The 23,618-nt window shown below is 38.3% G+C and overlaps 1 protein-coding gene across 2 annotated transcripts in view; it reads left to right on the top strand.

Moving 5' to 3' along the window:
• The window catches only part of ip6k2b (inositol hexakisphosphate kinase 2b), a 46,331-nt gene that overhangs the window by 15,268 nt on the left and 7,445 nt on the right, over positions 1–23,618 (top strand). The window contains exon 2 of one of the 2 annotated variants that reach the window (XM_028825326.2): positions 21,268–21,681. In XM_028825326.2, coding sequence (XP_028681159.2) covers positions 21,477–21,681 — 205 coding nt within the window. In that variant the 5' untranslated portion in view covers positions 21,268–21,476. Of the gene's footprint in view, positions 1–21,094; positions 21,682–23,618 lie in introns of those variants that run through there. The other variant, XM_028825327.2, reaches the window with a different exon arrangement.

The following is a 23,618-nucleotide window of genomic DNA, read 5'->3' on the forward strand; positions in this document are numbered from 1 at the left end:
AAGGTTCCTCTCATGCCTTTTATCCATTTTTCATTTTGCATGTGACTTTAAAACCGGGCACAGCTTTGTTATTTAAAATGAAGAAAGTTTCACAAAGATTGTTGTCTTGAGCTGAGCTTTTTAACACTATATAGAGACTTCAAAAATCATCTGTTACTGTACATGATAGCTTAATGCAGATTTTTTGCAGAACCTTCACTTTTTCCTTGTTTGCTACATGGTGGTGGTTATTTTTATATATATATGCTCAATGGTATGAGGATGATACTGACCCTTATGTAAAATGCAAAGAAGGTTTTTTATTTAAATTGTACAGATAATCCTTATGATATGATGTAAATACTGATAATGTTGCTTTTCCCCTATTGAATTTCAGTAAAAAAAAAAAAAAAAAAAATCTTTTAAACCCATTATTATCTTTGAAGTTCTGGCCTATTTAAATTGTTCCAGAAATGAGGGTGAGTGTTCTGTACAATACTGATAATGTTGCTTTTCCTCTATTGAATTTCAGTAAAAAAAAAAAAAAAAATCTTTTAGATATGCTGTTACTTTTTTTTTTTTTCTTACGCTGCGCTTTTAGAAACACTAACCCATTATTATCTTTGAAGTTCTGGCCTATTTAAATTGTTCCAGAAATGAGGTTGAGCGTTCTGTACTACAGGAGTCCTAATTTTGGATTTCAGTAGTGTGTATATGAGCCAGACTCTCTAAGCAAAAGTTTTAGCTTTCTATTTTTGACTGTTCTATTAATAAACAAAAGAGTAACAATAAAAGATCCTTTCTGCTAGCAAATGTTTATCTGCTGTTTAGATAATTGGATTTGTGGCTGCAAATGCTTAACAGTTTTGGTATTTAGAATTAAAAAAAAAAAGAAAAGTGTATATTAGTCTATGGTAATACCACGTTTATTGGGTCAGGTAATTTCATTGGATAATGTCTAGCCACAAGAACTGTTAAGATGATTAGAGCTTCCTTATAGATGGTCATGTTAAGAAGGTGAGCTGTTCTTAGTGTAGGGAATGACATTACTGGCGGACTGTGGTGAGGCATAATCCATGCTTTTCTTAGTCATTGCTGGCTTATATTTTCCATGACTAGTCAAGTGCTAAACTGTGTGAGAGCTTCCATACAACATTTTTAGACTGCTAAAACTCATACAGGTGCTGGTCATAAAATTAGAATATCATGACAAAGTTGATTTATTTCAGTAATTCCATTCAAAAAGTGAAACTTGTATATTAGATTCATTCATTACACACAGACTGATGTATTTCAAATGTTTATTTCTTTTAATGTTGATGATTATAACTGACAACTAATGAAAGTCCCAAATTCTGTATCTCGGAAAATTAGAATATCAATTAAGACCAATGCAAAAAAAGGATTTTTAGAAATGTTGGCCAACTGAAAGGTATGAAAATGAAAAGTATGAACATGTACAGCAATCAATATTTAGTTGGGGCTCCTTTGGCCTGGATTACTGCAGCAATGCGGCGTGGCATGGAGTCGATCAGTCTGTGGCACTGCTCAGGTGTTATTAGAGCCCATGTTGCTCTGATAGTGGCCTTCAGCTCTTCTGAATTGTTGGGTCTGGCATATTGCATCTTCCTCTTCACAATACCCCATAGATTTTCTATGGGGTTAAGGTCAGGCGAGTTTTCTGGCCAATCAAGAACAGGGATACCAAGGTCCTTAAACCAGGTACTGGTAGTTTTGGCATTGCGTGCAGGTGCCAGGACCTGTTGGAAAATGAAATCTGCATCTCCATAAAGTTAATCAGCAGCAGGAAGCATGAAGTGCCCTAAAACTTCCTGGTAGATGGCTATGTTGATCTTGGACCTCAGAAAACACAATGGACCAACACCAGCAGATGACATGGCACCCCAAACCATCACTGACTGTGGAAACTTTACACTGGACCTCAAGCAATGTGGATTCTGTGCCTCGCCTCTCTCTTCCTCCAGACTCTGGGACCTTGATTTCCAAAGGAAATGCAAAATTTACTTTCATCAGAGAACATAACTTTGGACCACTCAGCAGCAGTCCAGTCCTTTTTGTCTTTAGCCCAGGCGAGACGCTTCTGACGCTGTCTCTTGTTCAAGAGTGGCTTGACACAAGGAATGCGACAGCTGAAACCGATGTCTTGCATACGTCTGTGCGTGGTGGTTCTTGAAGCACTGACTCCAGCTGCAGTCCACTCTTTGTGAATCTCCCCCACATTTTTGAATGAGTTTTGTTTCACAATCCTCTCCAGGGTGCGGTTATCCCTATTGCTTGTACACTTTTTTCTACCACATCTTGTCCTTCCCTTCGCCTCTCTATTAATGTACTTGGACACAGAGCTCTGTGAACAGCCAGCCTCTTTAGCAATGACCTTTTGTGTCTTGCCCTCCTTGTGCAAGGTGTCAATGGTCGTCTTTTGGACAACTGTCAAGTCAGCAGTCGTCCCCATGATTGTGTAGCCTACAGAACTCGACTGAGAGACCATTTAAAGGCTTTTGCAGGTGTTTTGAGTTAATTAGCTGATTAGAGTGTGGCACCAGGTGTCTTCAATATTGAACCTTTTCATAATATTCTACTTTTCCGAGATACTGAATTTGGGACTTTCATTAGTTGTCAGTTATAATCTTCAACATTAAAAGAAATAAACATTTGAAATACATCGGTCTGTCAGTAATGAATGAATCTAATATACAAGTTTCACTTTTTGAATGGAATTACTGAAATCAACTTTGTCATGATATTCTAATTTTATGACCAGCACCTGTACATACTAGTTGATTGTTGATAAATAACATATACACACTGTATAAATTCTTTAACATACTTTAAGAACAAGATCCATTTTTTCATTTACCCATTACTTTTTAAACAGTATATTGCTTGACAGTTTTTATTCCTGTTGATTTTTTTTTTTTTAATTCCCAAAGCATTTGAAAAAATTTTTCAAGTCAGTATTATGTTGAAGGTTTTCACCTAACAGTGTGTATTATACAAATACTACTAAAATAATTTCTAAGTTTTTTCTGATTTTTCTGTACAGTAGGGCAGTATAGTGTCATTTTAACAAGGACTAATTTCAAGAAAAATAAGATCAGTAAAAGGCAGGGTACAGTTATAAGTGAAACTCAAACTAGCTTATCTGGGAAAGGAAAGTCTCTATTTTCTACCTTAACTTGCTTTTTCCGCGCTGACGGGTTAACCCCTTTTTCAGTGCTACATCCAAAATACTTGGTCTGGCAACTTTGTTTACAAGTCCCAGTTCTTGCCTTCTTTAGGTACAGAAAACAGATGTAGTCCAGTTAGTTTTGTTAAACTTAAACTTTATTTTCCTTGCCTTCAGCTGACGGCACTGTTTTAAAAAAAAAAAAAAAAAATAAATAAAAAGGGGGGTCAATGTGAGATGTAATACTTGACTCAATTCTTACGTCTCACCGCCTCTTCCTTGTAGATGCTGGGCAGTTAACCTAATTATTTTTGTATTGATTGTAATTTGTAGTATAGAATTCTTCACTCCAACAAATATAATTCAGGATCACAAGCTCTTGAGTCCATCTCAGCAGCCGTGGGCATAAGGTAGGACTCAGCCCTGAACCAGTCCATTTCAGAGCCTGTTTAGAATCATTAAGTCAACCTAACCAGCATGTGTTTGGAGATGTTGAAGGAAAACCTATGTGGACATACGGATAATATGTAAATCTCACATGAACAGCAACTAGGTGCAGGATGCTGCATCTGGCAACTAAGCCGTCTAATTTGTAGTTTGTAGCTACTGTCAAATAATTACAGTGTCATCAGGTGTATCTTATTCACATGCACACCTTGTGTAACTTGAATAAACTTTTTCAGTTAATGTCAGAGGGATTTAGAATTCTGGATGGAGGAACATTCAGTTTTTTTCATGCATATATAAATATAAAATGCAAAGTTGAGCAACTGACTCAAATATTCGTTAAAAAAGCCACTATTGTATATACTTGCGTTTCATATCTCCCGCGGATATGTCGGGGCTTGATTTTACAGTATAATTTCCGGTATTTTATAATGTCGGTTGTATAAGTTGAATGCGGTCCAAGAGATTATGATATGCTAATGCCCACCTGAGAGAGTAACCGCGGAGCACACTTCCTTTTTTTCTATGTATTGTACCTACGTGAGCACACGGTAATACCCAAACTATTCTGAAGCAATGTTTGCACTGTTTTTGTGTCTCATGCCCTCATACACCTTTATCGTAAGAACATCCCTTATCTATGATGGAGAGTTTGATCAGAAGAAAATATGAAGCTGGTTTTAAATTAAGTCATTGGAGTGGGGAAAGAAATTGGTAACTGCGCTACTGCAACAAAATTTGATGTGTCTGAGAAACTGCTAGAGAAAGGAAGGAGATGTTTAAAAAAAAAATGTGTTTTATTTTTTAACGCTCATATAAGTTGGGGTCTGATTTTTATGATCGATTTTTCAGGTTTCAAGACCCGACTTATACACGAGTATATACAGTATTTCCCTTTTAGTTAAGAATAGGGTTGTCACAATACCAAAATTTCAAACTTTCATACAGTACTAAGAAAAGTATTAAAATTCCATAGAATTTCTGATACTCAATACAGTATATTATTTAACTTGATAAAAATGTATTTAAGTAAATTTCAATTCTGTACATGTGTTTAAATCTTTACATTGACAAAAACAAATAGATATTTTAGTCATTAATTAAAAATTCTTCAAGTAATAGTCTTTTGTAAAAGGTAAGAGTAAAGTTCTGTAAATAATGAAAAGGAAGATTAAATCCAGTCAACAGTTTTTTTTACATTAATGAAAACAAATAACTGCTACTTAGGTAATACAGCAAAGTGTTAAATATCATTAAATATTAATTGAATAATTATTTTAATCATTTGTAAATAGTACGCATACAAATATTGAAACAAACTTTAGATAAACATTTAAGTAAAAAGAACATTAATGTGGTCTCTTGTAAACAATTGTACAGATATGTAACACACATACAGACCACTTAAATGCATTTGCATAAATGTAAGCAGTGCACTTTGTATTTTTGTGTGAATAAATTATGATGTCTTTATAACTTTCAAATTTTTGCAGTAAAGACTAGCATGTGAAAGTGCTTTTCTGTGATGTGTGTTGTTGTTGGGCTGCTAATGAGCCTTGACGTATTAAATATACGCTGTGAAGCACAGCTGGAAGTGTATGAGCACATGGAAAGTTATAGTGCCTTATATTATAAATGTGATGAAATTTAATTTTAAATATCACACGTATTAAGTTAACAAATGACACACTACAGCAGCAGACTCCATGGTGAGGGTTTATAAAGCGAGGGAGGAACAGAGCTCTAGTGGTAAAGAGTGTTGTCCCTGAATGAACAACAAAGAATAAAAGTAAACCGTAGGTAAAAATCATTGAAGACCCCTATCTCTCTGTGTTAAACGTTTAACTGGCTACAGAAAGTGTTTTAACCTGTAGAAAAAGAAAGCCACATCCCTACCTCAAACTTAACAGTTTGCAGGCTTTTACTTTTTAATGCTTTCTGTAATTTAGAAATAAGATACCTCAACATTTTTGTTTTGATTGGCTTTTGTATGTCTTGCATACAGGCTTGCATGTATCTTGTGGTTTTCCAATCGTATTTGCCACAAAGCCAAAGTATTTCCAGATGCCACTCCAGCTGCTGTCTTTGTCAGTTAAGTGTTTTGGTGAAGGCCCCGACGCTGCTGAAGTTGCCATCTTATTAACAGCAGTGAGTTGGATGGAAAGGGGGCTGCAGCTCGAGCCATGAAAGTGCATTCGTAATGTCGGTTATAGAACTGATACCATGAAAATGAGTATTTGTGAATTTCCCCTTGGGATTAATAAAGTATCCTATCTATCTATCTATCTATCTATCTATCTATCTATCTATCTATCTATCTATCTATCTATCTATCTATCTATCTATCTATCTGTCTGTCTGTCTGTCTGTCTGTCTGTCTGTCTGTCTGTCTGTCTGTCTGTCTGTCTGTCTGTCTGTCTGTCTGTCTGTCTGTCTGTCTGTCTGTCTGTCTGTCTGTCTGTCTGTCTGTCTGTCTGTCTGTCTGTCTGTCATTAAAATTGATACTTTTGAAAACCCAGGAAAGGGCATTTTGGTATATCAATATTCAAGTACAAAGACCATGCCTGCAATAGAAAAGCTAACTATCCCAAAATCTAAAAGATGCTTTGACTGGCTTGATTGACATTTGGTGACTTTATAGACAAAATAAAATTAGCTAAAACATGTTTTTTTGTTGTTTGATGATACTTCATTGAGTAGGCTATATTGCAGTGTCGTGTCCTTTTTTCAGCTTAGCACAGAGATGAAGCCAGGACAGACACTCTGCTTTTTGGGGCTTTCTGGTTTTTGTAAATGAAGGCTGTCGGCAGAATGGGTAGAAGGGGGCACATATGAAGAGCAGGTGGCACTGACCTATAGGGTGGACAGATGAGTGGTATGTCGTATAATACTCTGGAGAGTGGGCAGGGGGAATGTTATGGCAAAGCTCAAGTAAGACGTGGTTAGCAAATGTGCTATAAAGCTCGGGTGCCCGCTTCTGTGGATATGATTGTAGGTGTTGCAAAAAGTTCACTACAACATATTTATGGGGACAGAATAAACCTAAAATTTAAAAAGGTTCAATTCATTGTATGGTCCATGTAAAACTGCTGCTTTTAAATGTTGTTGCTGTTTGTAAAAAGTTAAAGTAAAACATGATTCATTGCTAGAACTTTTGTCTAGCTTGTGGCTTTCGGTTTAAAAACATATTAATAAAATTATAAAAACAAATTGCCCAAAAAAAAAATAAAAGCTGATGAAAAAACACACATGCATGAGTGAGCGACAAAATTGGAAACAACTGTAAAACAATTGTAAAAATCTAATTAATAATACAATAGAGTTGCATTCATCCCCGCCAGGTTTGCATACACCTGGCGATACACTCAAAGACATTGTCGAGTGAATGAAGTAAGCCCACATATGAAGCCGAGTTGAATTCACTTGGCTTGCTACTGTTGTGTAATAAGTTATAGTAATGTGCATTACAAGGTTAGATTTGCAGTCGGCTGACGTTTTTTTAGTGGAGGTTTATTTAACTTCTTTTTTGTTGTAATTTTTAATTTCTCACACTCTCAGAAGTAAACTGCTGTTTCCTTACACTAACCCTTTTGCGATTTGTCTTGCTTTTCAACTAAATCCTCCAAAAACTTTGTAATGGTACATGATTAAAGATCAAATTGTTGCATTCAAATCTGATTTTCACAGGATGTCCTACAGAAGGAATTTTATTTATACCCAAAACTCCCATTATTCGTAGTAATTTTCCTGTCTCAAATCCATACAATACAATTTACTATAAAATTTTGTTTTGCAGTTGGCATCAACAGAACCCAAGGTCAGGCATTAGGTAAAGAAAGAATCTACAGCAGGAATCTTTTACTGATGGGCAATTGTATGTAACCTGTTCATAAGTAAGGACTTCCAGTAAACTAATATTAGCCCCTGCATTGTATACAGAAAATTACTTAATTGCATAGTATTTCTGACATATCCAAGTAACCAACGCCACTGTAACCAAGGCCCGTTTCCCAGGTGAAGCTGGGTAACACGGCTAGTTAGAGTATTCCAGAGGGGAAAGTATTTGATCAGATACATAGAAAAAAAATTTATAAAGCCTCAGTCAGAGGCTGGGTGTCCCCATACAAAATTCAGAATTTGTCTGTGCTGTTTTTTAAACTGCTGAGTAGATACAACATATGTGCACAGGCAGATTTCAGATGGATTCATTCATTATGAGTGGGTTTGGGTGGGATCTGGTTCTCAGTGAAGCATCAAACGTAACAACAATTGAGAACCAGGGTTGGGTTCCCCCATTAAGCAGCAAGCACCACGAAGCACGTTCATTCAACTGTCAGGGAGTAGTGGGAGCAGATACTGCATGGGACAGGTGTTGTGCTGCATGTTTGTCAAACGGACACTGCAAGTGGAAAATGCAACACCAGGGATATCATTTGTAAAACTTTGCCTTGATTCTTGAGTGACAATAGGTGTACACTAAAAAAGAAAAATATACACACCAAAAAAAAAATGATAAAATCTGCTGTTTATACAAATCTGTGCAATTTACCTTTATAAATCACAATCATCTTGTAAGTGTGTTTACATGAAAGTGCCTCAAAACTCATATGACTTGTGAAATTTCACTGCTTGCCTTTAACAAAAGCAGCCTCATTCTTGCTAGGTGCCCATATTGCAATAAATTGCTCTAATTATGTTAGGAAAACTGGACACTACTGTAAATTGCCTTTTTTATGTTGGCATAAAACATTTTATGCATTTACTCCCACATCATACAAAATGGCTTCCAACACAGCAGGCAAGATTGAGTGAAGGCTTACAGAGATATTCATGACCTGTCTGCCAGTTCCCTGAGAACTGACAACAGGTGACCTATATAAACTGATGGAAACCAGAAAAGTTCTTCAGTGATAATGCATAGCATTGGTTCTTTTAAAAGGGAACTGCATCACATTTGTCACGTTTGAGGTTTAATATGTTTTGATTACCTGTGTCCCCAAGATATCTCCTTATGTATTTGCAAATAACCCATTCATCCATCCATTTTCCAACCCGCTGAATCCGAATACAGGGTCACGGGTGTCTGCTGGAGCCAATCCCAGCCAACACAGGGCACAAGGCAGGAACCAATCCCAGGCAGGGTGCCAACCCACCGCAGGACACACACAAACACACCCACACACCAAGCACACACTAGGGCCAATTTAGAATCGCCAATCCACCTAACCTGCATGTCTTTGGACTGTGGGAGGAAACCGGAGTGCCCGGAGGAAACCCACGTAAACACGGGGAGAACATGCAAACTCCACACAGGGAGGACCCGGGAAGCGAACCCAGGTCTCCCAACTGCGAGGCAGCAGAGCTACCCACTGCGCCACCGTGCCGCCCTGCAAATAATCCAATATCTGAAATTCAAAATGTTCCTGGTCTTAGGCATTTTGGGTTTAGTTATAGTTAACCTGTAGTGTACTATACATCATATGCATATGGAAAGTATTAAGTGATCTTGTAAGACTTGAGTTTTATTTTATGCTCAAACAAGAAATTAGTGGGTAACGGCTTGCACTTTGAGTGATAATAGCTTAGTTTTGTAAGTTGGCTTCAAGACTCTACTGGGCAAACCCTAGGCCTCTGAATAGCTGTCAGTCATGTTTTCTTCTGTTTTTAAATCTTCCATACTACTGTTCTTTTATTCTTGCAAGATGAGCGATGTAGTTTTAATTTCCTCAGCCTGTCCTCAAGAGTGTTCATTGACAATTGTTTCTTAATTTCTCAAAAACATTGTTCTTCTCTCTTATTAAATGAATCTTAGCCTGGAGAGGTCTATTCATTTGTTTTTTTTTTTTACATCTAAGATGTCTCACCTAAAGGTTCTCCAATGCTGTATCTGTCCTATTGTCTATATAAGCATGGGGAACTCCAGTTTCTGTATTACATCTTGCCTGAAGAAGGGACCTGAGTTTCCTTGAAAGCTTGCATTCTGTAATCTTTCTAGTTAGCCAATAAAAGGTGTCATTTTACTTGACTTCTCACTACATCAAAAACAAAGAACAAGATTAACAAAAAGCAAAAACACGGCAAGCTTAGTTTTCAAGTCCTATAGATGTGTAGTAAATTGAACTGCCTGTATTCGTGATTAACCATAAAGGTTACAGAATTATTATAGATGTATGGATGTATAGTTGATATATAATGTATAGATGATGTGAAAAAATGGCTAAGATTTCCAGATCTTTTCTGGGGTGAAAATAACTTTTTCGTTTTGTCAGTCTAGCCTTTTTCAGATGAATAATTTACATCCATTTTGGATTAACTTATTTACTGCGTCTAACAGAACCCTGTGCTTTTAGTGTTTGCACTTTAATTCTACTAATTATTTAATTCTCTTGAGATGATGGAATGAAGGTGGATGTCTCAGCTGTCTTGGCTATCTGACCTTAATTTGTATCTTAATCATTTTTCTCTTTTCGTAACATTCTCTTTGTCATCTTGTAAAGCACTTTAAGCTACATTGTTTGTATGAAAAGGTGCTATGTAAATAAATGTTGTTGTAGTAGGATGTTCAACTGTGGGTCCCACTCAGAATGGTAAAATGAATAAACTTTCCTCACTTGCTGAATAGTAACCACATGCTGCGGTAGCAGTGGTGCTTATATTGAATGCAGCTTCCGTTTGAAACATTGAATTTGAAAGAAAACACCCTACTTTCAGATAACTTTGTTTGTAGTCTGATTATCAGTTGTTGACTTTAAATCATTAAATCCAAGTCCCTTGGAAGATTTGAGGTTGACAATAGGTGTAATGGCTCGTGCAGGGGGGTGTATGCTTGTGAATGTAATTTGGCAAGTTGGTACTTGCTGATTTGATACGTAAGAAATGGCAGCACAGCTTCTTTTTTAGAGTCTGTTTACAAAAGATGTGTCCGCTTTGAGCTTTGCAGTTCCACTTCCGTGCTTTCCCGATACTAAACTGCAAGGTAATGATTATCCCTTTATGTACCTGCTGAAAGTTCTCTTTAAAATGGCACGAAGATATGTGATGTATAGAATAAGCTTTTCCTGTGGAAAAGCACTACATATTTTAATGTGTGTATGTTCAGAAATGCATTCAGAGTTCTCAATTCTTGTAAAATATGTTAAATTCAAAGCAAAAGAAGTGTATTCACATATGTATTTAGATAAAGAATGTGGTATATTTAGTCAGGGGAGATAATCTTTTATTTTAGTAATTCTCCAGGATGGTTGGTGATTTTTCTCTCAGTGGTGTAGAAAGCAAACAGTTTAAAGTAGTAATTACATTTGCTTTAAATGTACCACAAAATCGCAAACTCAATGGATGAAGGAATCAGAATGGGGAGAGTATATTGGCTTTGGGCAGTTTAAAAATAGGGTTTATAAATAATTGTGTGATCATCATGGACTACCTTATTTATCTTAACTGGTGCGTGTACTAAATGTTATTAACTTACAGTTTCTGTCTAATAACCAAGAAACACGCACTGCTTAAAGCTAGTACTTAAAAATTCAAACAACATGCTGCTGCCCTGTAACAGTAGTGAATACCAAGACATTCAGGATATTTTCGTTTAAGTAAGCTCCTTAAGGCACAGTTTTTAAAGCAGGTTTATCGAGAAATCTCTTTGTCAAGTTTGACATTTGCTGTGGTGAGATTGCATCAGTGTATGGTGGTGGCAGTACCTGCTTACTAATAGTTACGGAAGAGCAATATTTAATGGAAGTGTCAGACTAGACTAACTGAAATTTCAAATGACTCAGACTCCTAATGCTTCATCTTTGCAAGTCTTTCCTTCTTTTTTTAGATCTATCACATATTTAAGGCTACCTTTTTGAATGAAATGGATAATGGCGGTGTACTAATTCAGAATTTGCCACTGAATTGGACAGCAATAATTACTTATTAACTCGAGGCTGTGCTCTTTTGCTCCTGTACCTTAGATATTTTCCTTTTGTGCTTTCGCCACATTAGGCATATTTTATTTTTTATATTATTGAGCGTTAGTTTGATTTCAAAAACACAACAAATGACATAAATGTAGTGTTTGTTGATTCAGTGTCGGCAATTAAACATTTTTTTTAACCGTTTCTGCATACTTCACGTTCCCAGTATTAAGCACTTCTATTAATGCATTACTTTTTGTGTTGTTGGAGATTCACCTTGTGCTGCAGTCCATTACAAGACAAGCCACAGAAATGTCTGTGTGTTTTGAAATACTAATTTTTATTTTGGAATTGCTACATGGAACAGCTCTTTTAATCATTATTGTAGAAGGACATGTGCGAGGGTGATGCACCATCCAGTAGTACCTGCCTCGCACCTAGTGGAGCCTGGATAGGCATCTGCTCCCAATAAACTTGAACTAAACAAGTTGTTTATAAAATGGATGTCTGGTTGAACGCACAAGTGCAACCTTGTTTATTGTACTCAGGATGAATGAAAACCATCCGTCCATATCTCGGGACAGTGTATGGTACTATATTAAAAGTTGATTAATCTTGCCATTGTTTTCACCTCAAATTATGCAGCACTACAACTTAAAATGACTACAAGTGACAGTCAAAGCAAGCATGAATTGTTTTTTTTCTAAATGAAGCCTGTAAATGCATACAGTTTTTGCCTTAAACTAGCGAGGGACACACCTGGATTTTTATGAGGTGAACTGCAGTTGTGACAGCTTCTGTCTCTGCCGCTCCCTATGGTGGTGTTTGCCACTCCCTTGTGTAAAAAATGGAATCTTCTCATGCCACAGGTTGAAAAACATTAATCTATAGGTTTCATACTTTTGACTGTAAAGAGCAAAAAAAAATCTTTTGTTGGACACATACCACAGAATGTTAGGGAAACCATGTCAGTTTTTCTGTACTTTGGAGAATAGGGTTATGAAAAAGTAGACCAGTGGTGTTCATGTTTGATCCTTTTTTAACCACATAACTCTTCTACTCAAATGTATGGGCAGATTTTCTGCTTGAAATTTTCATTAATTAAAAAAAATAAATCAATGGCTTCTTGCTTAACAAGAAGTATTTATAGTTTATTCAAAATCTTGGTGAATATTATGGTTTCCATTATAGCAAAGTCAGTTTTAGCTGTACTGGGATTTGTCAAGGAAACTAGCAATAGGAAATACCAGACCAGGACACAATGTCAGCAGCATTTTTTGTTTTTAAAATGTCTACTGCTTTTGGCAATGGGCATATTTTTCTTTTACACATTTTCACACCCCACAGCAGAAAAAATGGTATACTTGGCCACTTTTTGAAGACTTTCATTTAATAACCAGTTTATTAGAAATGGTATTTTCTTTTGTATCTTCTGTTGAAGGTTACTGTGGGTAGAAGAGGGCATTGTTAAAGTATTTCATTCATACTTTGGCACACTACTGTTCAGGAAGTTCTCAGAACCCTTTACATTAAGTGTTTAATTCTGGCCACCCTGTGTAATGCTTTAGACATGTTCCTGTTTGATCATTGGCAAGCATGCAAGGCAGGAGCAGTCCCCAAATCGGGTGCTAGTCCATTGGAGGGTGAACATACTCGCATGCAGACACACACTAGGGCCAGTTTAGCAAAGCCAGTTGGCCTGCATGTCTTTGGACCATGGGAGGGATCAGGAGCACCTAGAGGAAACCGATGCGGGCATGGGTAATCCATTCTTCAGCCCCAGTCTGGCCTAGAACTTCCTTCTGTTGACAATGGAGGCATCCTGTCATAGTGCTACCTTTACTGCCCTGATTATGTAACATGCACCATTGCTGATGAATAGCTATTTAAAAATGTAGTATACTTAGTTTTTTTGGAAAAACGAGGCAGTCCTTAAGGTTACACATGACATAATTACATAGAGATTTTGTTCTTTATGTGAGAGCAATACCAGCAACCACAGATAATTAAAATGGTGCAATTTTTATATCATTTTATCTTTCCTAGCTTATTTTACCAGTTGTGCACGTACTGCACTTTCACAAAAACTATTTTTAAAAGTTAAAATGCAGTTGAATAAAAAAAAAGGTGGTGATGGGCACTAGAAAGACCTTTACGTTTATGACCTTGAAAGAGAGCAAGCTGCCTCATCATAGTTCAGGTAATGGTGGTTTATATGTACTTTGGCTGATTTGTCAGACAGAAGAATTCAAATATTATACTTTGTATTATATGCTCTTGCAGATTAATTTATATAGAATATTGGAGCTCCGGCAGCTTAAGTGATATGCTGGAAGTCACACATTTGCTCAGTAAAACAAAAGAGAGAGGGAGAAAAAACAAAACAAGAAAAGGGGGTGAAAAAAGCAGGCACTCATATGTGTATGTTCTTTTTATTTTTAATTTACCTATGTTGTGCCTGCCCCTTTTCTTTGCTCTTTGCTGACTCCTTTCACATTAGGATCCCTTCTGTTACGAGTGTCCAGTGTGATTTGTGCCTTATTTCTTTTTTCAGGTTCGTTGGAATACAGACTGTGTTTAATAAATTGGCTTAAATTCATCCATTTCCAGTTTGCACAATGTTTTCAGGCAAAGCTAGAGTAGTTGTATTTGATGAGCTGTGTGTTTTTTTAGGAAGCCTGCCTTTTGCTGCTGTGCTATGCGCATCTTGAATAAGAAGGGCAGTGTAGTCGTTTCTTGTATTTTAATTTAGTGTATTTTTCGTATGTGTTTAATTTGACGCTCTTTACAATGTTTATTATAATGTAAATAGCATTCATTGTAAACCTTGGCATATCATGCTTTTGAGCAAGATGCCAAAATACTGTGAACCGCTGAAATATATATTTCAGTATCTTGCTTTTCAACTTTTAAATTGTTTTTTACTGCTTTAACTTGAGCATTAATCCAGTTTGCCCAGCTGTCATTCCTGAAATCAGATGCTTTTGCAATTTGGCTATATGAAAGTTCAAATGGGCATTGCACCTTTTGAGAGGGAGCTGTCAAACTTCATGTCGAGATACATTTTTAAGTGGTAACATGCACACAAAGGTTAAGAGCCAGATACTTAAATCCCAACCTGTAATAATATGCTTGCAAAAGTCAGCTCAGCACAACAACAAATGATCAGGGTAGCCTCTTGAGGTGTGACTCTAAATCCCTGCAGCCACTGGAATTGCAGGTAAGACCACATAACTAAGTGGCTTTGCCAGGTATGTCTACATACTTCATAGTGAGTATAATTTAAACCAGATGAACTACAAACTGTTAACCTGTCTGCACAGCTGGATAGATTGTTTTGATCATTCATACCTGCTAGAATTCCTTGAGGTGAAATTTACATTCCAGATATACAGCCTCATGTAATTCATCTGAAGGTGTTAAGCAATTCGAGATTCATTTTATTTCCAGTTGGTCTAGTAATCTTTGTCCTGAAAACACTTACGGGTGCATCTCAATAAATTGGAATATCATTGCAAAGTTATTTCAGTAATTCAATTCAAAAAGTGAAACTCATATATTATATAGATTCATTACACACAGAGTGATATATTTCAAGCGTTTATTTCTTTTCATTTTGCTGATTATGGCCTACAGGTAATGAAAACCCAAAATTCTGTGTCTCAGAAAAGTAGTGTAACGACCGACCCCTTACCCAGCCAGCAGCTACACTAACAAGACCTGTGGCCTGGATAAATTACTTGGATGAATCTACAGTACATATACCAAGCCGTACCTCTAACAAATAATATTTTCCCCTCGGTTGACAATTTAAACGTAAGCACACAAAAGGCAGGTATGTCAGGTAAGTGAATATATTAAATGGAACACAATAACAAAACACTACTGCACATTCCCCACGTCGAAAAAATATATATACAGTGGTACCTCGGTATACATCCTTAATCCGTTCCAGATCCTTTGACTTATACCAAACAGGACGTATACCAAACAAATTTTTCCCATAAGAAATAAAGGGAAAATGATTAATCCGTTCCCATGGAAAAAAAATCCTGTTGTTATTGGCATATTATACATTGATGATTTTGTATAAAATAAACAATGCTTAATACTAAAATACATAAATACAAAAGCAATTAGATGAAATAAATTAAAATTTAACCTCACTTTACTTTTTAATAACGTCTTTATTTTTCACAATCGTAGATACCGTCATTCTTGGCATACGGTATGCAGCAGCCATGTCCCGGATACGCATGCCACCTTCATATTTTTCAACAATCAATTCAAATTTACGTGAAAAAACACAAAATCGCGTGAAAATTCACATAGTTATAGCGCGGGTTGTTCACCAAATGCTAGCAACTGGTGTACTGACACTCGTGGGCAACGTAGGGTATCGTGCGGTGTGACGATGCAGGTCCGCTCCACGCTCCCATACGTCCTTACAGGGAGCCTGGAACCTGACAGCGTCGGTAATGTTACCGAGATGAGCTGACAAATGAGGACAATTTTCAAATGAAGCCAGGGGATAGTGCAAGAATGCCAAGTGCTTTTATTTAAAACAAAAATCAGTGTCCAAACAAAGTGCAGTGCATCTGGTTTCAGTAAATAATTATTTAATAAATATCCATAAAAAACAAGTGTTCTGTGGGGGTAAAAACAACAATAAATAAATCCGATAAAATCCGAGGTTCCCGATCACAGCCCACCTGTGCAGGTGCGACTTGCTCCAACTACCTCATTTACTTCCCCGAGGTTGTACAATTGCGACCACGGAGAACGACATGGCTATATGGGTTAAAACCTGGCCCTTTTTTTGAAGCCGCGGACCCGCTATACCACACATGGTGTTCTAGCACGCGAGTCGTATTCCAAACAAAGGTTGTATGCCAAGCAAAATTTTTCGCGTCCAAACAGGACGTATACCAATTTGGACTTATTCCAAAGCAGACATATACCGAGGTACCACAGTATATGTATATGCCTCCACCAAAGCAGCAATGTGAAAACACCATATATACAATAACAAACCCTCCCTTGCCCCTGTAACATATAACTAACACAACAACAATGGATGAATACGGAAATGACAATGATCGTGAACTTGAGTACGGGTATATTACTGTCCTGCATATGGATGACTGGTCAACAAAGAATGGATGTTTGAATCTCCCGGAAAAATGGAACAATCTCACCGTGTTTCCTCTGCATTTGGTGGATAATGAAGTCCAACCCTGGGGTCTCTGGCGATGATTGAACTGAAGTAAATCCGGCGGAATGAAAAACAAACTGGATACAAAAGCGCAATGTGAAAAATAGCATAAAAAGGTGTACAAGCACCTTCACAAGGAGTGGACTGTGGCTGGACTGGAGTCAGTGCTTCAGGAGCCACCACACACAGACCTATCTGGGACGGGGGCTACAACTGTCACAGCATTCCTTGTGTCAAGTCTCTCCTGAAACAGAGACAACATGAGAAGTGTCTTACCTGGGCTAAGGAGAAAACGGACTGGACTGTTGCTCAGTGGTCCAAATTCATCTTTTCAGATGAAAGTAAATTTTGCATTTCATTTGGAAATCGAGGTCCCAGAGTCTGGAGGAAGAGTGGAGAGGCACCGAATCCAAGTTGCTTGAAGTCTAGTGTGAAGTTTCCAGTCAGTGATGATTTGGGGAGCCATGTCATCTGCCTTGTGTTGGTGTACAGTGTTTTATCAAGTCCAAATTCAGTGCAGCCATCTGCTAGGAAATTTTAGAGCATGCTTCCCTCTGCTGACAAGCTTTATGGAGATGCTGATTTCATGTTCCAGCAGGACTTGGCACCTGCCCACCCTGCCAAAAGTACCAATACCTGGTTTAATGACCATGCTATCACTGTGCTTGATTGGCCAGCAAACTCACCTGACCTAAACCCAACTGAGAATCTATCAAGAGGAAGATGAGACACCAGAACCGACAATGCAGACTAGCTGAAGGCCGCTATCAAAGGATTCTGGGCTTCCAGAACACCTCAGCAGTGCCACAGGCTGATCGCCTCCATGCTACGCCGAATTGATGCAGTAATTTATGTAAAAGGAGCCCCAACCAAGTATTGAGTGCGTACATGGACATAATCTTCAGCAGGCCAACATTTCTGTATTAAAAATCTTTTTTTTTTTTTTTTTAAATTGGTCCCATATAATATTCTAATTTTCTGAGATACTGAATTTTGAGTTTTAGCTATAAGCCATAATCAGCAAATTGAAAAGAAATAAACGTTTGAAATATATCACTCTGTGTGTAATGAATCTATATATGAGTTTCACTTTTTGCATTGAATTACTGAAATAAAATAACTTTTCAATGACATTGTAATTTATTGAGATGCACCTGTACTTGAAAAAATCTGGAAATCGAAAGTGGAGGTTATTTTTCTGTTCCTCAGAGGGTATATCCTACAGAATTTTCAAATGACCTTCCCTTTTCATCACGACGTATGTGAAGGATAAGGGACAGCAAAGTGTATGGGTTTTTTTAGAGTCACGGCTGTACGACTGTAGTTCCATTTGTTTTTGACTCTGTCATATTAAACAGTGCCAGTTGATAGACATTTGTAACAGTGGCTGAGTGTCGCACACATCCACTGCTTAGACATTGTTGAGGTTGAAAAGGGTGGTTGTTGTGAAAACTTGTTTCCCTGCCCTTTTTAACCCCATAATTTTGGGACAGTTTCGAAAATAACCAGTCAGTTTGGATTGTTAAACTTGCGTCATTTGTCATTCAGGCCCCTGACTATATAAATTTTTACAATTTTTGTTAGAATGCAATTTGCTGAAAATAATGTTACCATTTGTTTGCTCCAAGGCAAAGTGGCAACCGCCCAATGGCATTTGGACAACTTGAATAACCTGTATCTTAAATATGCCTCTCAGAAAGTAGGTTATATGTCTTAAAACTACAAGAATCTAAGTGAGCCACATTACCTGCTTTAGCCCCAATTTTTAAAATGTCTAAAATTGCTATCTTCTGTATAAGTCCAGAGCTTTTGGAGTGACATTCCACCTTGAGGGGCACCATATATAATTGTTGGTGTGTGTATAAAACCTCATGTTTGAGCATTTATGTACTCTGAGGTATTTAAAAACAACAGTAGCAAAGTAATGTTAAATAAGCATATTTATAATCTCTGTATTTGTACAGTACAGTGACAATAGGTGTTATATGTTGTATATGTTTCACCATTTATACAAAGCTAGACTTTAATATGTTGCCCTATTAAATATCAAATATTTTAAGTTCTGTTTATATGTATAATTTATGTGCCTTCAATGGCCCTGCAATGCACCTCTGTGTGTGTGACATTGACATATCCTGTACCTGCAGTCTTGCATGAATCCATTTTAGACAAAACATGCAACAAATGTCCCTACTGCCCAAGATTGATGTAATGGTTAATGAGGCTGGCATCAGATAATGCTTGTGCCACATGTGGCCTAGCCTTTCCTGTATATGCTTCTATGAAAAAGTGGGTGAAAATTGCAGCCACGGTTGCATTGGCACACAGAACTCAGTGTATGGACTTTGCAGTGTTTCCCCACCATTAAAATTAGTGTCTGGATCACCTAGTAATCCACCGGAATTGACACTGAGGTAAAGGGAATGTGGCATCCAATCAGTTTTCATGTCTTTTTTTTTTTTTTTTTGTTTTTTTTTTTTTTTTTTTGTTATTTTAGCAGTTTATGTTGATTGGCTGCTAAAAAATCCTAACCTTGTGTCACCCGTGCAGCACAATGCACGGCTTGGAATCACTGTGAAATTTCTGAAACAACCTTGTAATTAGTCATGCACTGCGATTCAGTAGAGGTGTCTGCTCCAGTGACTTGAGGAGTTGTGAAATTTTGGCACCTGCCAGCCTTAAATGACGTGCATTCTGTCAGAATCTCATTGTGATTTGTTTCAATGCGTAAGTCTGAAACTGCCTTTAGGCAATGACATGATTTCCCTCTCACCCATAAAGCAAATGAATTTCTGCAGTTTTCCACTCCTTTCAGCAATTATGGTACAAAGCAAACAACTGTGTTCTGAGCTCGTACTGCCTAAAGAATACATTGTGAAGCATTCAGGTGCATTTGAACACTTGATTTGCTGTTTTATCTTTCCATCCATCCATCCTCTTCCGCTTATCCGAGGTCGGGTCGCGGGGGCAGCAGCTTGAGCAGAGATGCCCAGACTTCCCTCTCCCCGGCCACTTCTTCTAGCTCTTCCGGGAGAATCCCAAGGCGTTCCCAGGCCAGCCAGCGTGTCCTGGGTCTTCCCCGGAGCCTCCTCCCGGTTGGACGTGCCCGGAACACCTCACCAGGGAGGCGTCCAGGAGGCATCCTCATCAGATGCCCGAGCCACCTCATCTGACTCCTCTCGATGCGTAGGAGCAGTGGCTCTACTCTGAGTCCCTCCCGGATGACTGAGCTTCTCACCCTATCTTTAAGGGAGAGCCCAGACACCCTGCGGAGGAAACTCATTTCAGCCGCTTGTATTCGCTGTTTTAGTAGTTTTTAAATGTTTACTTCAATCAAAGAGAGAGAGAGAGATCATGTGTTTGTGTATGAAGTGTTTTTGTCACACTGTGTCATATTCAGAATTAACAGTAATGATAGAATGCACTTGTACGTGTTTGTAGAGTACATAAAATGCATGTTTCTTGAAAGCATTCTGTTAAATCGTGTAGTTCAAAGTTGAGCCCAAACAGAATATTGGTATGGTAACATTGTAGACTCTAAATGTTACGGAAAATGATCTGATAAATAAAAATGTATATATGTAACAATCTCGGGTGAGCCAACGAGGTGATAGCAAGTGTTTTTATTTTAATTCAGTTAAAAACTTGTGTCAATTCCTTTTTGTTGTAACCATACACTCTTTGCATTGTTTATCAGTTTAATGTTAATTAACATGAATGTTAAATAAATATTTAATTTCATGTATTTAACTGTGCCATCTGTCATGAGATGCTGCCAAAAATCCCCACAAGCCCTAACTCCCCACCCACCCTGGCCATTAACCAGTGCCATCCACAAGTCAAAATTTTCTAGGGGGAAGCACTAAAATGAGGGCACAGGTCTAAGTAATCTCGGATAAATTTATTAGGATTTCAGTTTTTAAATATAGGACTCTGATAACCAATACGATTGAATAATTTTCGGACAGTGGTGGGAGCAATGTTGTAGGAATCTAATATTTCAAGCTGGTATAGTCTTAGTGGCTGATTTGCAAATGCATGCTGTGATTTTGAGCAAAAAGCTGAAAACAAGCTGTAAAGGGCTCGTTGTTTTTCCCTCTTTCTGTGTCTTGCCAGATCTCCCACCAGTGTTCTTGTTTTGTGCTCTTTGTTGTTTATGGCACCCTGTGTCTCCCTCTTGTGGCAGGCAGGCAGAGTATTTGAGGAGTAAAAAACAGCTGAGAGCAGCATTGCTCTCTGCACCTCCCCCTCCCATTCTCCTTTGTTTGCCTGTTTGACCGTTTCCACCTAACAACAGTTGCTTAGCTGTGACTGGCTGGCTGCTCTTGAGGGGGCGGGCTTATTCTGGCTGTGGTGATATTTTTCTGGAAGCTGAGTGCTCACTGCCTCAGTCGGTGGCAGCCATCCTGCTAGTGTGTTGTGCAGTGCCATCGCAGACCCTTTTGTGTCGCAAATCCATTTTTAAAAGCAAAGCTCTCTGTGTGGTTTATTTTTCTTTTTATTTAAAACAGGTCTGTATTTTTTGTTTTTTTTTATTGCAGATTTCTCTGCTTCTGTTAGAAAATCGAGCAACTGTAGGGGATTTACGCTGTCAGTACAGATCCCCTCCCCCACTACGGTGCACCTTCTCACAGTATTTCAGAGATTGGCAGTAGAGGAAAGGAGCCCTATCCCCCAAGCTGCTCTGTCCTGGTTAGCACTAAGGCACCTCATCTGAGCGCTTCATCACCCTGTCTAATGAGCTCTAAGGATGAGCCCAGCTTTGGACACTATGGATGGGGAGCACTATGCCAGCAAGGGAGTCCTGCTTGAGCCCTTCGTCCACCAGGTCGGAGGCCACTCTTGTGTCCTCCGTTTTGGCGACCAAACCATCTGCAAGCCCCTCATTCCCCGTGAGCACCAGTTCTACAAAACCTTGCCTGTGGAGATGCGCAAGTTCACTCCTCAATATAAAGGTAAGCCTCTCTCTTTTGAATCCCTGGCCTCATGCTCCCCCTCCCTTTTCCTCCGTCTCTCTGTTTTCCTCTCTTTCCCATCTGCCAAATGTTTCTGCTTCATTTGAATATTGTGGGGCTTATCCTGGGGAAGCAGGGTGTAACATTTGTATGTCTCTATAAGCAAACAAAAGGTGGCGTTGCTAATATTAAATGTCCTCGGAGACGGGGCAAGCTTCTGGCCTGAGCCGCTAACAGCAGTGTTGGGGACGCTATTGTGCTGGGTCTATCAGCCTTTGCTGTGTAGTGAGGTAAGTCCTTTAAGCCCGTGGGAGTGATGGGAGTTTGTCTTTTTAATTCATATGATAAATTAAACAAACAGTGCCAATGTATATTGGAAACAATACCTTTTTTTGTTACCAACAGTTGTCAAAGGATGAATTCTGTATTTGTGTGTGTTTATGTATTCTTTTCCTAATTTTATGAGGGTGATTGACTTGGTTAGCAACTAAGTCTCTGAGCTGTGAATGGTTCAGGGAGTATGCCATTCATATGTAATGTATTTTCTTTAATATTCGTTAATCTCAATTTGCCGCTTTTCTTCAAAGTGGGGGGGGGGGGGGGGGGGTTTGGTGGATTACGGTAAGTGGAACTCACGCTCCCATCACTTCCTGCTTATGTTTACCAAGATTTGCATCACCCTCCCTTGGGTCCCAGTGCTTGTTTTTTTTGTATTTCATTTGGAACACAAGTCTGAAGTCTACTTGTTTCATTTATTTGTTTTATATGTTGCTCTTTTTGTATTCTCAGCATTGCTGTGTATCATATAAGCAGCTATAATGTATAGTTGAGCTCACTGGACAGCTAAGATGTAGGAAGACACACCATTTGTATTGCCTTTGTGTATCTTTAGGGATGACAGTACTGCCTGTTCCTAATCTGACTGTTTTGCATGATGTATCTCTGGAGGGAGTAGGGCCTTCTGTTTTGGTTTTGTTGTATTTTGCAGAAAGCTAAAGCCCCAGGGCCTCTCCTTGCTCTCACTGCTGCTCACCCCACCCTGCCTGCTGCTCCGACGCCATGGTATTGAGGGACTGTTATGCAGCATTGGCATGGGGGGAGATGATTCCTCATCCTGATTTAAAGGGGGAAAAAAAAACAAAAAAAAACTGTTTGATTCCCAGTTCGTCTCCCTGCCCCTCCCTGTTCAGGACCCTGCAAGAAAGTGGTGTAAATTGCACTGGCTACGGCCATGTCGTGGACTGGAACTGTCCTTATTACAGAGACTTCTCACATCTGAGACTTGCCACATCTGCTGGCTTAAACAATCAGGGACATTGTGGGGGTGCTGGAGCTGCTTTAGCTTTTCACAGGTTTTCAGTTTCTTTCTGGCTTTGGGATTTAACATTTCTCTTCTGTTCATAAAGAACAAAAAAAAAAAAAAAAAAAATTGAGAACCAAAATTTTTGCCATGTGCTTGATTTGTGGGGTGTCCAGGTTTGTGGATTGGTCTTTTTATCCCAGAAAGAATTGTTTTATTTATTTTTTTATGTGAACAAACAGAAAGATGTGCTTGTGTCTGTTTTGATCACACACACTTTGTATGTGTGTTGGGTAATTTATTTTTAATAAGCTGGTTTGTGTTTTTTTTTTTTTTTTTTTTTTTTACCACCACATTCATTGCAATAAAACCTTTTGCCTCAAGAGAATTGGCGTCTTGTGTTTTTTTTTTTGGGGCTCTAGACCGAGAGGTCATCACCTCCCTATGTGTGTGTGTGTGTGTCTCTCTCTGCCTTTAATATGCAGGTGTCTCTGTTCTTGTCTAGACTTTCTGATATTTGTTAGGTTGAAAGATGCCAGAAGGCAAGATATAAGGCCTTGGATTCTCAGGGAATGAATAAAGAATTGGTAAGAGGAAGAACTATGAGCTGAAACAAAAGCAGGCAAAGCTGAGTTTA

This window comes from Erpetoichthys calabaricus, chromosome 18, assembly GCF_900747795.2.
Source record: "Erpetoichthys calabaricus chromosome 18, fErpCal1.3, whole genome shotgun sequence".
NCBI lineage: Eukaryota > Metazoa > Chordata > Cladistia > Polypteriformes > Polypteridae > Erpetoichthys > Erpetoichthys calabaricus.